We start from the raw sequence: 15,898 nt of genomic DNA on the forward strand, positions 1-15,898 counted from the left end.
CTAGCAAACCACACAAGTATTTTCAGAAATAAACTGAGTTGACATGCCATTTTCAATGAAAAAATAATCAGACCACACAGGTCTTAATTAAATTGCGGAAATTGAAGTTCCAAATAGTAAGCTGAATCTCAATCAAAATGATACTTCACTTTGTTAAAGTCCTTATAATTGGCAGCTGAAGTGCTAACTTAAAAAACCCATTCATGATGTAAATATAAGTCAGAGATAGTCCATCACTAATTTGGCTGGAGTAAAAAAAGGAAAGAAATGTACAAAGTAATACATAAAATCCTAACTTTATTATTTCTTAAGAAAATAATTAGAAAGTGTTGGGTACTCTTAATTTTTCAAAGAACACTATTAAAATCTCTGTGAAATGAAATGAATGTCATCTGCTTCTTAAAGTTGCTTTCCAACATGATAAACCCATAGAAAACAAGTTAATATTGTTTTTCTCAAAATTTCCTCTGAGGAAAATAACATGCTAAAATGAATTTGCTGTGATTATTTTCAAGTTAAACTCTAAATCTTATTTGTTTTTCCTCTACTTGGTACACACACACACACACAGACACACACACAAATTTCCTCTCTTGTCTCATACAGTATGAAATGATCAATTTTTGTAATCATTTTAAGTGCACTGATATGTACGTGTGTGTGTGTGTGTGTGTGTGTGTGTGGTGGGAGGCTCTATATTACTGAAGAAAATAGGAATGGTTGGAAAACCAAATGAAGCTGAAAACTTGCAATGCAAAGCACCCGACGATTAATATTCAATGCAACCCATAATAAGTTACCTGTGAAATCCAAAGCTATATTCATTTATATGGTCAACAGCCACAAACACCCCAGAATATGACACCCATCCCAAAAGGATTTGCCTTATAAGGGTGCCAAAATTGCTGATGACATCATTTCTACAGTTGCTATCCATTTTCCCTAAATCAATTCATCAATCAATCAATTTCCATTTGGGCAGTGGCTTGTCACTTAACAGGAGACTACTGTTTCTCACCCCAGGTGTGAGACTAATCTTCTCCTGCAGGGTCTGCAGAAGACTGATTCAGGCTGTTTAATCTATTTAATCTAATCAGATCAGGGTCTGGGCACCTCCCTTTGTCACATCTGATGCCCCTACTCCAGTATTAAAAAAGGAGACCACAGGCACAAGCCAGCCCTCTGGGTCCCTTGGTACATCATTAAGTTGTAAAAATGACTTCATCACTCATGACAGAGAAATTAGACAGCCCCAACGGTGGCATATGGCAATAGGAGAATCACTCCACCAGCTGCCCACCTGACTCTCCTCCCTCAAAATCATATCCTTCCCATCCAGAAGCTGCCTCTGCACTGCGGTTGCAGAATGCTGCAGCAGCAGCAGAAGCCAGAGCTGTAAGTGGAGCAGGGATTGGAGAATGAAAAGAGAGAGAAAAGCTTGTGTAGCGAAGCACGTGCAAGCCCTTGGAGACTCTTCTCCACCCCCAATCCATCTATTCATCTGGTGGCAAAGGGTATTTTCTTTTGTCAGAAAAAGAAAAGCTGCATTTCCCCCAGATACCTAACCTATATGGCTCGCAATGGAGAGGCAGCGAGATGTTGGACATGCAGCTAGGTGAGAAAGACAAAAGTCACTTCTTATCCCAAAAGACTGTGTGCTTATAAACCATTTCCATCACAGCAGAATGGTGGTCTCTTGCAGTAGGTTTTGTGTTCACTGTTAGAATTATTTTCTCACACAAAAGGAATTTACAAATATTTCTCACTGAAAGAGTTGAAAACCCCTCCATGCAGTGGAGGTTGCAATGTACAGGTAAGCAGATAGAAGGAAAATGACAGATAGGTAGATAGGCAGGTAGTACGTAGGTAGGAAGAGAAAGAGTGAGAAAGAGAGAGAGGGAGAGAGTTGCGTATATGATTGGTGACAGGGCTTATGAATTCATTTCCCATGCTTATTCAAATAAAAATGGCTATCTTTATTGTCTTCTTTCAGTAATATAATAAGAATTCCACCAGTAAAACTGCCCTTTTCTGAGCTTGAAATATAAAGCTGTTGCATTTAAAATATCTTCTTCTGTTTCTGAAAATCATTATAACAACACTAACAACTAAATTTTTCATAATCAGAAAAGCCAGAGTTTTTACCTAAAGATAATTACTATTTCATTTTTATAAATACAAACATATATTAGTTAGCAGCTTAAAGCCATACACTTTGATATGTGTATTTTTATGTACATAATTATGCTCTCTCCTACATCAAGGAAATGAATTGAATTGTATCAGGCCAAACCCCAAGGCAGAATCCCTTCATTTTTGCAGACATAAAGTTTAAACTCCCTCAGTCATGCTCAAATCTCTATAATCTCCTAGGAGCCCAAACTGCCCAAGAAGCTGAGTGGGAAGAAAAAGTCCTAAATGATGTGTTTTTCCTGAAGAATACCACATTATTTGTGCTAGCCATTATGAAGTGTGTGTAGTTTGCCTTTTTGCAAAGAACACAGTCACCTGTGTTGTGGCCAAGTGTTTCCAGGAGCCAGGATACACACGAAAATACAGTATGTTTCTCCTGCCAAAAAAGAATCTAAGGGTCCCTTGAGTCTGCTAAAGGCTTCTATCTCCAATTCATGTATTTCTCTGCTGGATTTGGGTGTGATAGATTGTAGTTACTCATTCAGAGAGCAGATGGCTCAGCCTGCTGCTGAGAGTGAACTTAGCAATGAAGCACACAGTATTAATCAGAGATACTACATTTCACTGTGAAGGTAGCTTGTGATCATGCATTATAGACTCCTGAGTTCTAGTTAAAATCCCTTTGTGACCTTGGATAAGTCACCAGCCACCTCTCTAATTCTCTATTTGATTTCCTGGTTTGTAAATTGAGAGATCAGATTAGATGAAGATTGTCCAAATTTAATAGGGGTTCTTTCTGTTTATGGGAGGGGGATGTCCCTCTATGCCACAGCCACCTGAGCCTCAGGTTCCTTTTCAAAAAAAGAATTATTGTTTCCTTAGGAAAGGCCAAATTAAAAACCCAAGATATGCCTGAAAAGAAAACATGGTACACTAAGAAATCAACTTCCTAAACAAAAGATAGAAATAGGGATAAATAAACTAACCTCAACAAAGAAGTCTAATCTCAAACTTAAATGGATTTCTCTAAGTGCATCTGTGCCAGGCTAAAAGTTAAAGCTGTATGCACTGAATTACTAGCATTTTTAAGATAGCACCACTTTAAAGCCTACAAATAAGATTTACAAAATTTTCACTGAACAATATTTTCAATTGTGAATAATGTATATGGGGAAATTATTTTAGAAGACATAAACAAGATACATGAAAAGAAGGATTTTTGATCACAATTTAAATAATCCATTTGGATTACTAATAAGGACAATGTAGACGTAAACAAGATTAATGGTCATAGGAGTTTTTTTCCCTTTGAGTCCCTTTCTGGAAGCCCTGGTGGAGGTGAGTAACTTCTTAGGGCCACATGTGCCATCACCATCTAAAGGAAGACAAAGGAAACAATGACGCAAGGGTACTCCTCTGGGACTGAATGGACTCCCTCCTAACTCCCCCTTTGCCTACTCTCAATAAGCAGGAAAACAAAAATATTTAGAATTTGACCTATTTAAGCACCAAGAGTTTAACTGAGAATTGGGCTGTTTTTGCCTAATCAACTAAAAAGGGGAGCCAGATCATTGCTATTGGATTTTCATTGAGAAATTTGCCAGGAAGAATAACAGAGAGCTCTTCTCCACTGAGGAGCCATTTCCACACACCTCAGTTCCTCTCCTGCATTCTGTCCAAAACAGTGGTGGCAAACACTTTCCCAAATGAGCTTGATTATGCACAGAGAAAAATAAATCTGTCCCTAGTATCCCACCCAAGGGAAATCTCATTCCACTTTCAAATGATCCATTTGGAGCAGCTTCTCTGAATGGGTGTATGCTGTTTGTAGGGAGAGGACTGATTTTGCTATACTACTTTTAACATTTTTTAAAAATGATCACAATAAACAATATGGATCTTTCAAACCAGTTCCAAAAATCTCTCTGATTTTGTATTTATAAAAATCCTTCTAAAATAAAAATCCATGTAGCATTGTTGGATTAATTAGACCTTCACCAATATGATAACAATAGGCATAACTGGGTAATTAAATTATTTATGATTTTACTGTTCTTATATATATATATATATGCCTCATTCAGTTTATAACACTTTATAATCAAAAAAGGAAATGTCATATGTAGTTAAAACATTTTTCTACAAGCAGTTTCAATTGTATATGCAATGTGCTATTTTAAAAATGAAGTAAATATATCAAATCCCTCAGACGTGATAAAAATAGCCTCCATAATTTTCTTTATGTTTATAATGGATACAGATTTTAATTTTATTTTCTTAATCTTGTAAGACACAAGATACTGTATGTGAAAATATAAAATTCTCTCCCTTGAATAGTGATTTAAAGGCACCAATGAATTTGGATCCAAACAAGAAATCTAAAATTCAGAAATTCTTTCTTTGAGGAAAATCTACAAGAAATAGATCCTGAACCAGGATCAATCTTTTCATTACCAAACATGATACAAATGATAGCACTGAACGTGTGTGTGTGTGTGTGTGTGTGTTTAATCAGGAAAACCTGTTTATTGACCACCCAGTGTTACAAAAAGGGAAAGTCAAGAATCCCTGGTGTTTTTGCCTGGCAGGAAAATGTTAAGGCTTTAATTTTTGGCAAGCTGAATATTTTGATTCTGAAAACAACCTTAAAGGTACCACCATTGTATTTTCATTTGACATAATAGTTTTTTGTATCATTTCTCTTTTTCTGATGAATTGTTTTTTTCTTCTGAAGTAAAATATTTCATATACATATTTGGAGTTTTTTCTGGAAATTTATATTTTGTTTTAGGAAGTAGTTTTTAAGGGAAAAAAAATGAAAGAATCATATATTGGGGATTTGAAAATGAAAAGTGCAACATGTTCAGAATCAGTAACATTTAACAGAATATTGTCTAAATTTTTCTATCTAAAATTTTTCTTTCCTTTATCGAATCTGTAAAATCGAACTCTGTATAATTAATTATTTTCATCTTAAATTGATTCCTTTAAAAAAAAAAGAACATTGTTTCCTGCTGGGTTAGAGAACTAATCATCCTTCTTTTCAGATAAAAATATTCAAAAAGCATTATTCCTAATCCACTGCCCTCTCCTGTTAACATTTTGAAAAACTATCCAAAACTCCTCTACGTAGGACTATTACCTTAAAATTAAATGTCCAACAATTCCTCCCCGGTCCTGAAGACTCAGAGAAGCCTCGGGCAGTAAGATGCCTCTAGGGAGAAGCATTGCAGCGGACTTGTGCCGCGGGCTGGGCCCGGGGGTGGGGCTGGCGGGTTTGATTGCAGTGAGCAGCGGGGAGGTGCTGGGTTACAAAGGCTGAGGGGAGGTCACAACCCGGGAGGTGCCTGGGGCGTGTCTTCCTTCTCTAACACGTGGTTGGTGTGGAGGGAGTGGTGTGAGGGAAGCCGTGAGGTCTGTATTTTGGGTCGCTAAGCCGCCAGACCTGGGAGGGCGAGCGTTAAGTGTTCCCCGTCGGCTCAACAACTCGAAGAACGTCTAGTTTTGTTTAACAAAATAACGCGGAGAAACATACAAAGTTGCCTGTCACCCTCAGGCGGCCAAGCTGTGCTTCCCGACACCCCGACCCCGTCAGTCCTTGCGCCTCAGGCTTGGAGTGTCCCGACGGACTGCGCTCGTACCGTTCCAGGGAGCTGGCGCTAGGACCTCTGGCTGCGGCCACCACTGCAAGGCTGGAGGCCTCTGGACGCAGCTGAGGGCCGCCCCTCACCCTGCCCCTAAGGAGCTGAGCTCATTAACAGGTGGAATCGCACTCCCGTGCTTGAAATAAATCCCTCCTGCCTCCATAGAAACAAACCCTTCAGACCCAGAGCACCATCTGGGCGGGCTCTGGGACCCAGCGTTGGACACTCCCTCCGGGGAGTCTAGCTCCACCGGGAGTCTGGGCGCCCCGGGACGCAAAGACTGGAGCCGTGCACCGGTGGCTCCAGGGCCCTCTCGGCATCCCCCCACCAACCCCGCAATGTCCCTGCTGTCTCCCCACCCCCGGTCAGGCCTAGCCTCCACTCCTCTGAGGCCTTAAGGCACGTCGACCATTTAGCCAGAAGTCTCCGCAGCGAACGCGAGGCCGTGGGAGCCCTCGGCCTTACCCAGCGAGGAGGCACCGGCCGTGCTACTGTCGGGAGGGCGTGTGCTGGGGACTGGGAAGCCCCGCCCAGGAGTCTCCGAACCCCGCAGTGCCAACACCGCGCCCCCAGTCCTGGTCCCGCCTGGCGCCTCACCTGTTGGCTGCCAACCGAGATGCGATGTAACCTCCAGGAATCTGGGTGATGATGTAGCCCCAAAAGAAGGAACCGTGTATCATCCCCACGGTTTCCGGGTCCCAGTTGAATTTGGCTTTCTAAGGGGAGTAGGAAAAAATAAAATAAGTGGCTGGAGAGAGGAGTCCGTGCTGAGGACTCGTTTTTCAGTGGTTCGCAGGCCGAGACCTTACTGGGCCAGGCTCGCTGCATTCCAGGGGTGGGTGCCTCGGTTTTCGTTTCCTAACCCTGCTCATTAACGAAATGTATTGTAAGCAGCTGGGGGAGCCTGGTTCTGCTTCCCGACTGCTGTCGTGCTGGTTGGATCTCCTCGAAAGGCGAGGAATCCTTAAACCATCCCCGTCGTGGACATTCGGGCTCCGCATTAAGATATTCGTTAGCGGGCGCGGGATGGACGCTCTGGGCCGGGGTCCGTTTGGCCGATGCCGGTAAGGATGCAGTGACGGGGCTGCATGGAGAATAGAACCGAACCCTCCAGACCCAAATAGTGAAATTCGGGAACAGGAAGGCAGGTTTTGGTGGTGAAGGAGCCACGAGTAAGGTCGTCCCAGCAAGGAGGGAACGGGGCTGGGTCAGAGAGTGCTGGAGTCGCCCAGCGAGTTTTGGGGGAGTCGCTGGAGAGAGGGAGGCATTGCGCATTGCTTGGGGCGCTGTAACAAGTGCATGCCAGGCATACGTATGACAGTGGGTCCTGGTACCTGCCCGGACAAATCTGTGCCGCCCCACGAAGTGCACGTCACAGTAAGCTGGGGTGAAATAGCTGCGTAGGAACCCTCAGAGAGCGCTTGTTCTGCCTGCGGAACTGGGGACCTTTTCGCTCCATTTAAACAAAATTTTGAGACCCAGCGTATTTTGCAGGCTGCCCTGGACTCCCCCGAGCCCAGTGGCACTCACCGCTTCCCATCCACAGAGAGTTTGTAATTTCTCCTCCCAATTTTTGCTCAGCCTAAGATTATGGCCATCAGCCTTCGTAAGTAGGAAGGCCGGACTCGCGGATTTCAGTGACCTTGAGGTGACTCTCCCCTTTCTAGGCGTCACCGCCCAGCATACACTAGTGTGGGGACCGCACTCCCGGGGACCCTGGGACTCTCCCATGCTGGGCGGTGTAGACTCTGCTAAAGGCCCATTGGCCGAACCCGCCCGTGCCCTCACGCCCAGTTAATGAGATTTCTGTTTTCGATTTTGTTTCATTATGCTTATTTAGAGTGTTTGATCGGAATCGAAGGGGAACCAGGGGGAAATGATAGTGGGCTACCCAATTCCTCCATATAAAGGGAAACTGTTTCTATTGAGATTTAGTGGACAATGGTCAACAAATTCGTGGAATTAGTCACTCTTCACAAAAAACCTAGCGGGCTAGGCTCTATTCAAATTGCAGATAGGAAGGGGAAGAGGTGATAACGCTACCACCGAGCACCCTAGAAGGGCAGCGCTAACACGGGCACCCCAGCATCCTCTTTCTTGGGTGGTGGAGAAGGAACACAGGGCTCCCACGGGCGACGGACGCGGCTTCGCAGGGTCACACGGGGCGGCCCCTCCATTGCCCACCTCCTTGATGACCTTGCCCCCGCGGTGGATGGTGCTGTTGTTGACCATGTCCACGATGGCCACGCCCAGGTTGCAGCGTATGCCGAAGGAGATGCAGAAGCCCAGGCCGCTCATGATGGCGATGATGTAGCGGCGCGGAAGGCCGAAACACGTGCAGTCGCATAGCGGCGCCTTCTTCTCGGGCACTTCCAGGGGCTTTCCATCCTCCGTCAGCTCGATGGTCTCACCGGTCTCCTGCTTCTTCTCCAGCACCCTGCGCGGCAGAGCGGGGAGGCAAGGGCGCCGCGCGTTAGGAAGTCCTGGCTCTGCAACGTTTCTATTTTCTAGAGCCCCTCAAGGCTCGGGGGAGGGGCGCTGACCTCTCCCTTCCCTATGGTTAGGGTTGGTAGAGTGACATCAAGCTCACCTCCCTTGGTCTCCCACCCCGCGGCCGCATCCCTTCAACTGCAATACCTTCAGGCCTAAAATTCTTGAATCCCATTCTGTCGGGCATTTTCCCAACCCCTCGAATCACATGCACAGGCCATTTGGGCCTAACTTTCCCTCGGGGTTTGCAGTTTTTGAGGAGTAGGGAGTGGGGAGGGACTCTGGAGCGATGCCTCCTCCACACCTGCTTGGAAACCTGCTCCTCACCTCCTGAGGTCTTGTACCTGGGACCACAGGTCTTAGGAAACCACTCAACCCGCACCGGCTCTTAGGGCTCCTTCTTAACCACGTTGAAGACGTCGCCATCCCGCCCCGCTCCCTCCGCCCAGCTCATTCCCCAGGGTCCTGGTGACTAAGGCCTCTCCTAGCCTTTAGCCACGGAGAAAAGGACAGAGAACACTCTTGGAGCCTGTTAACCGCTCTGCTTCCTCTTCCTCCAGCCCCAGGGTGCCAGCTCAGTGCTTACTCCCTGTTACACATCTTATTGCTTTTTTTTCTTTTTACTTGAGTAGGAAACAAAGGCCTCCACAGCATATGGCAGACACCTAAGCTTCCAACAGCTAGAACATGAATAATTAATTATTCACAATCTTGCGTCATTACTTCATTTACAGACACAGAAAAATTCTATGGACCCATTTCCAAAGATGTAAAAGGCGATTTCCAGATATACAAACGCGCCCTCAGATCAACTTTGTAACATGGTTCACACCAAAGTGGACAATTTCATTTTTAACACCAGCAAAAATCGCACACGCTTTCACACATCCCATTCAATTATTTCGGAGTGTTTCCTCCTTGTGGGAAATGGGGATGGGAAACGGGGATGGGAAACGGAACGGGGAGTTATGGAAAGGCTGTATTTGAAAGTGATAGTGTTGTTCTAGCCAACAAGCTATCCCTGAGATTTCTATTTAAGAAAGAAGAAGAATGGGGAAGGTAACATCGTAGTCCCTCCGGGTCTGTACTTTCCTTAATTAAACAAAGAGCCTCGGTATTGGTATTTACATTTGCAGGTGTTTTCCAAGGCATTGTGTGCTTCCTTTTGTTGCTGTTGTTTTTTCTCTTGAAATCTGTGCTGTCTTTAAACGATATGTATACACAATTGTTTCCACACAAGAATGGAGCAAATTAAAATTTTAGATCAATTCCAGGAATGCAGAGCTTGGGATAATGCTGCCAAGCAATCTGAGGTTATTGGAAAAGAATCTCAGTTTCTACAAAGTCTCACCTGAAGACTAGATCACCTATTGTTGGGTTAATGCTTATAGCCAAAATGCAATCCAAATTACAATTTATTTATTCTGGGAGAAAAAAAATAACAAATGTCACTTAAAATATTGGATTTATATGCTCATATGTAAAAAGCTAAACTCTGCACATGAACTCTTTACCTGGTGGCACTTGGGCTGGGGCAAAACCAGGGCTTTCCACAGTGGCTGCAGGACTGCAGGGCCCTTGCAGTATCTATTGCCGCATAGGTGCATGATGGAGCCTCCGTGAAGCCCACCAGATTCAAAGAGATGTGGAAATCTGGGAGGCACATTGTTCATTTTCTTTACATTTCTTACACATCTACAAAGGCTTCAGATTTTCAAATGTGAAATTTATGTTCTCTTGGAATCATTTATCCATTTGGACCTGTCCTCGCTCCTTTATTTTGTTCATATGTTAAGAAAAAATGTATTCAGGCAACATGCTTTAAAGGACTTAAAGCTGTGAAATTTGCAGCATAATTGGTACATTGACTATAAAAGGATAAACATTAAAAATAATTCCTAGTGCTTCCAAAACAATTTTGCTGGTTATTATTATGCTTGTCCTTACAATCACTTTGACATTTCCCATGCAAAAAAATAAATAAATAAGTGGACTTCTATGAGAGGACAAATAATTAAAAATACATACACATCATTTCAGATTCAGAGAAGAGAAACTACTTCTGTTATCAATTATTGATATATTTTGATTCCTTTTCATTCAGTACAGAAGGAAGATTCTGCTGGGGAATTATTTAGTAAGGTTTTGAAGCTGAAATCTAAATTTCTCTTTGCCATATTCATTGGGATTTCTTGGTTAATTTTTTTAAAGTGTTGGGTATTTTTATTCATTCATCTGAATCAGGGGAATTTAATTTTGGGTGCTCGTAAGCCCTAAAGCAAGAATCTTGGTCTGTTTGTCTTGTAAAGAGGATAAGTTCTAAGTCGGAAAGAATGAAAATGTGCAAGTAGTCAAGCAAAATTCATGCAAAGACACAAACACAAAAAACACGAGAAGCAAACAGGTTCATTTAGTACAAAATTTCTCCATTAACAGGTACATTTACAGAGCAGCTCTAACACAGAAATGAGCAACAAAAAGACTTTCTGATCATATTTCAATCTCTCTAAACAGCCAGAGTATACAGAAATGCCCTTCCAGATTTTTTTCATGCAGAGCCCCAGGTAAGCATGGGTTTGCTTTCTCTTACCTGTAGATCTGGCCAAGGGATTTTCCAGCGAAATTCTTTAGCCCTTCTTTTCCTGGGGCCAAAATCCTTTGTTTTACAGACTCCATCCTTGCAAAGACTGGTGCTTTTGCCAGATTTAAATAGTGATCGCTATGAAAGGCAAGGGTTGCGCATATTGTCTTAATTCCTTAAGGTAGTTCTGGGCTTTTTCTTCTCAGCAGAATGGTATTGGTGTGCCTCCAGCAAGAGTGAGAGTGAGAAAGGGGAGGGAGAGTGAGAATGAGAATACAACAGAATAGCTGCATACAACCCACGGGTTTCCTAATAGGAGAGTTGGTAGACACAATCAGAAAGTCTCATTGGAAGGGGAGGATCCGGTGGCAAAGGGCGCACGCAGTGCCATGGTATCTGGGCGGGTGCAGATGAGTCCTTGTGCTGGAAGTCAATTCACTTAAAAATAATGTAAATTCCCGGTTTTGAAAGCTTATTGCTATGGAATCTGCTGCCTTGTAAATGGAGGAGCCGGAAATATCACAGAAAACGTGTGAAAGGACAAAGTCAAAGAATGCTACATTTTAAAATGGTGTCTTTGCTGTAAGGAGCAGAGCACTTCCAAAAACTCTTGGGAGCATCTAAGGTCTCAGGTGAGCAATGCCGCTGTTAGTTTTCCTCTTTGCCCATGATCTCCTCCCATCACGCTGGCGTAAATCTGCTCTGCGGTAGAGTCGAATTAAGATGGAGAAGGTTTGCTGCTCTCTGAGAACGTGAGTAAATAGATTCACAGCTCTGATTTGGACAGCATCAGGATTTTTTTTTTCCCCAGCACGGCTGACAGCGCCCGTCTGGGCGGGTCTCCGCAGAACAATTCAGCACCACGGACAGAGTAAGTTTCAGGATGCTGCTTTGGCTAACCAGGTTGGCAACTTTCTAGGGGAGCTGTGCGGATTGCCCTGACCAAAGACTATTCAGGGGCTCTTCAGGAACGGATGCTATGGAAACCAAGTGGGAGATGTCATCATCTCCACGATTTGCAGAAACAATGCTGCATTTGGCATTGAAGGAAGACTTTATTAAAAATTGACAAGTTACTTCCAGTTTTGCCCAGAACCACACTGAAGCCAATTTTGACAGTCTTGCAGGGAAGGAATATTACAACATACTTCACATAGGTTTGTGGTATTCCAGGACATTTGGCTACCTAGATTATCAAAATGCATAAAATTACACACAAAATTCATAATTATATTTCTATGCATTTGCTTAAATCCCTGTTATGAAAAGAAAGGAAAATAGTTGTAAAGGGGAGTGGGAAGAGAAGAGACATGTAATAGAACAGAGGAAAGAATAGTTTAAATAAAAGAGGGAATTTGAAATATATTCCTTGGAACTTTAAGCTTCTTTACTTCACTAATTTATAATACACTATTGAAATGTCAATATACTGATGCAATATGTGGTTATAATCATACTCATCAAAAATCATAATTGAAGCAGTTTTGAGATTTATTTTAATTTATTTATGTTCCATTGAAATCTTTTTGTTTGTGTCACTTTCTCCTAAAGCAGGCTTTTTGAGACATTCATGAAAGACTTTTGATTTTACATATGTAGGCATAATATCAATGAATTAATTTTAAAGCAAAAAAAAACTATGCTAATTAATTGTGAATTATTAATACTTTTACATGAATTACAAACCTCCTAGATGTGATTCAGGCAATTTCTTATAAAACAGATTGACCTTGAACTACATTTCAAGGTCAAAACCTCAAATTTCATTTAAGCTAACAGAGAAATAGATTTATTCAGGGATTCTGGGACTAAAACTCAGAAGTATACATCTAAGTACAGAATCTTGTAAGGATAGTCCATGAGTATTTCAAGTGATGTAATGGAAATGTATTCACTGAATTGATACTTTAAAAAATCAGAAGTAGCTAAAGTGATCTGCCATTGTTCAATTTGATATTTATCAAATTACATGCCATTTTGAATTTTGGTGAAAAAGATACTATTTCAATAAATGTATGATAAAATATATATCTTTAATGAAACAGAATTCAACTTTTCTAAAGCACTGGAATGTCTTTAAATAATGTTTTCAGAAAAGATCAAATATGAACAAACTCATCAAACAACTTAATTGCAAATGAAAGATTCAAGCTATCAGATTGACTCATCTTGATGGTTTCAAAATACTAGATATTTCCAAACATTAATGACTAAATTAATTACATTTCATTCATTTAGAGAAATTCATGATTTTTCAATTGAAAATTGAAATAGTAAATATCTGTGAAACTGCAGCGGTGATATAAAAATGAATTTACCAAGCACTCTTGCTTGAGTTTTACCAAAAATGACTAGTAATTTAATCCACCAGTATATATATAGCCAAGTCTCCTTTATGCATATCTGAGCAATGGTAAATCCTCCACAAAGGCATCATTTCTAGAGTAAGATAATTGCATTCACCTTTAGTGAAATAAATGGCATCCAGTTCTGTCCTCAATTCTCTTGAAAAACAGGATGTGTGCTTAAATTGGAATAGTTGTTAATATTGATTAATTCACTCTAAAAATATTCATTGAGTGCCAAGAAATACACCAGGTCTGGGAATGCCCCCTGAAAGAGCTCATAAGCTGCATGGTAGATAAACACACAGATACAATTATAAATAATTATAGGTGAAACTGGGTTAAATAACCCAGTTGGTGTGTGAGTGTACAAAAAATATCTCAGGAGGTGATGTTTCCTTGTCTGTCATAATACTTTGGAAGAGACTGAGTCATATGATGATGGAAACCCAGTGGAATTGGGGAGGCAAGAATAATGGTATTTAGAGAGCATCCCAGCCAGAGGGGACATTTTTAGCGGTAATAAGCAAAGGAAACATTTTGTACATGGAAAATTACAAGAATTTTTACCAGGCCACCTGAGACTGAACTGTGCTGTTTAGGCTATCCTTAAATTAATAGCTGCTCTCAATCTGAGACATATAGTCAGGTGCCACTTACTAACCCAATAGGTTTTCTTCACATTTGTGGTCTCAAATTCCAAAAGCAAAACATGTACATTTATGAATCTGATAAATTCATCAGATTTATCTTTATGCAAATCCATGCAAGTTATTTAAATATGATGTTAGCTTACAGATATCAAAGAAAGGCCTTCCTTTCCATGTATACCCTTCTTAAAGGCTTTTCCATGGATTCTCTCCTTTACCTCCAGTATCATACATCCACTTTTAATAGCACTTTAAACCACATGATTAGACAAGTTTTCCTGTAAGGGAAGAATTGCCTGTCTTCCAAAGTGCTCTGAGCAATACAAGTGAAGGTTTCATTGAATATAACTAATGTGTGCTGCATACAACTTATGAATGGCTTTCATTAACAGAATGATCTCATTCCTCATAATTACTCTTGATATAGACTAAAATAGTTTTATTCCAATTTTATCTAGGAGGAAAGAGATATTAGAATTGTCTGAAGTTACACAACAATTATTGAAGAAGCAACATGGGTTAGAGTAGTTTTCAATTAAAAAATCTAACAGGATTCTAATTAAATAGGGTCTAGAGCAGAGCCCAAGATTCAGCAATTTGGCAAATTTCCAGGAATGCTGGTCCATGGACCTCACTTGGAAACATGGACCTCACTTGGAAAGTGCGGGGAACGTCAGGCCTGTGGGCCATATAAGGCCTTCCAAATAATTTGGTCTTGTCCTGCCATGGCAATTGCAGGTGGAACTAAAAATGTATTAAATCTATGGAAGGCTAATTTTTATGTTGATAATTTTGTATGGCTTGTGAATGGTGTTATAAATACTCAAGTGGCCCTTGACAGAAAAAATCTTCCCCACCCAGAAATGTAAAATCAACAGACGGATTTGGGTTTTGGTTCTGCTGATTAGCATCCCTGTTACTTTTAGTCACTCCTATAACAATAAATTTGCATTTCTTTATTGACTAAAGGAAGGTTCATAGTGGATAATCTGTTTCACCTCTTCCACTTATAAAATCCCATGATTTTTTGTTACTTTATTCATTTATGTAAAACTACTTTTTGTTTGTTTCTCCCACTTTAACAATTTTTCATTATATTTGAGTTAAATTGTTAATAAACTGAAAAAAAGAAATGTATAAAAATATGTTGCTTTCTGAAAGTTCTATTTTCTTACATATTTGAAGAAGAGTTGAACATATTGCTTGCATTTTATTATGAGTAGGTATTGAGTTTTATATATAAATGTTTAAGTAATTCTGTTCATTGTATTTTTTGAGATTATACATAAGACATTGCACAACAGCAACATTTACATTTCTTTATATCCTGTGTAAGGAAATACTTTTGAGACATTTTAAATGTCTTGCAAATGTTGCCCTCTAGTGGAAGGATATGTTAAGATTTACAAAAATTGTCCTTAGTTACATAATTAAAACTAGTTTTCTTCCATTATTTCTTACTCCCCCTCCCCTTAATTTTGTAAATTAAAATCTAAATTTAAAAATATGAAGTCTTTTATGAAAAATACATTTGAAATTGTCTAAATGAGTACTATGTTTTTATAAGTTGACTATAAGAGAGTATCCCTTTGTCAATCAAAAAGTTACTATAAGGAAACTTCAGTGTATGAACATTGAAAAATGGTGTGGTACTTACATAAGGAAAATGGTTTAGTTTCTCATCTCAATAGAATAAATTGTGATAATTTTATAAATATTTAAAAATAGTAGTATGTTTGAAAATTTCTGTCTACATTTACATGTTCCTAAAGGAACCATATTTGAGGTCATTCATAAATTATTTCTAGAACATTTTTAAGAAAAATTTATTTCCACAAATTTACAAGATGGCTAATTTTGAGGTTATCTTGAATGAAATATTTTCTATTAAATATTTTAACAAGTGTTCATTTAACACATATTTGTACCCACTATGGGCTAGTTCCTTTCTAAGAGAATAAGCCAATTAACTCAGAACAGGTTTATAGTTTTTTGTTTTGTTTTGTTTTGTTTTGTTTTGTTTTTTTGAGAGGCAGAGTTAGACAGTGAGAGGTA

General features: G+C 40.4%; 1 protein-coding gene across 1 annotated transcript in view; it reads right to left on the bottom strand.

The window, feature by feature from the left end:
- Positions 1–11,760, bottom strand: part of SLC17A6 (solute carrier family 17 member 6) — a 50,339-nt gene extending 38,579 nt beyond the window's left edge. The window contains exons 1-3 of the mRNA XM_002709004.6: positions 10,858–11,760; positions 7,962–8,214; positions 6,375–6,493 (exon numbers count right to left, since the gene is read on the bottom strand). Of these exons, the coding sequence (XP_002709050.1) occupies positions 6,375–6,493; positions 7,962–8,214; positions 10,858–10,943 (458 nt within the window). The 5' untranslated portion in view covers positions 10,944–11,760. The remainder of the gene's footprint in view (positions 1–6,374; positions 6,494–7,961; positions 8,215–10,857) is intronic.
- Positions 11,761–15,898: the final 4,138 nt, after the last annotated feature.

The sequence above is a fragment of the Oryctolagus cuniculus genome, chromosome 1 (genome assembly GCF_051225735.1).
Source record: "Oryctolagus cuniculus isolate XC-2025 breed Fujian yellow rabbit chromosome 1, ASM5122573v1, whole genome shotgun sequence".
Taxonomy (NCBI): Eukaryota; Metazoa; Chordata; class Mammalia; order Lagomorpha; family Leporidae; genus Oryctolagus; species Oryctolagus cuniculus.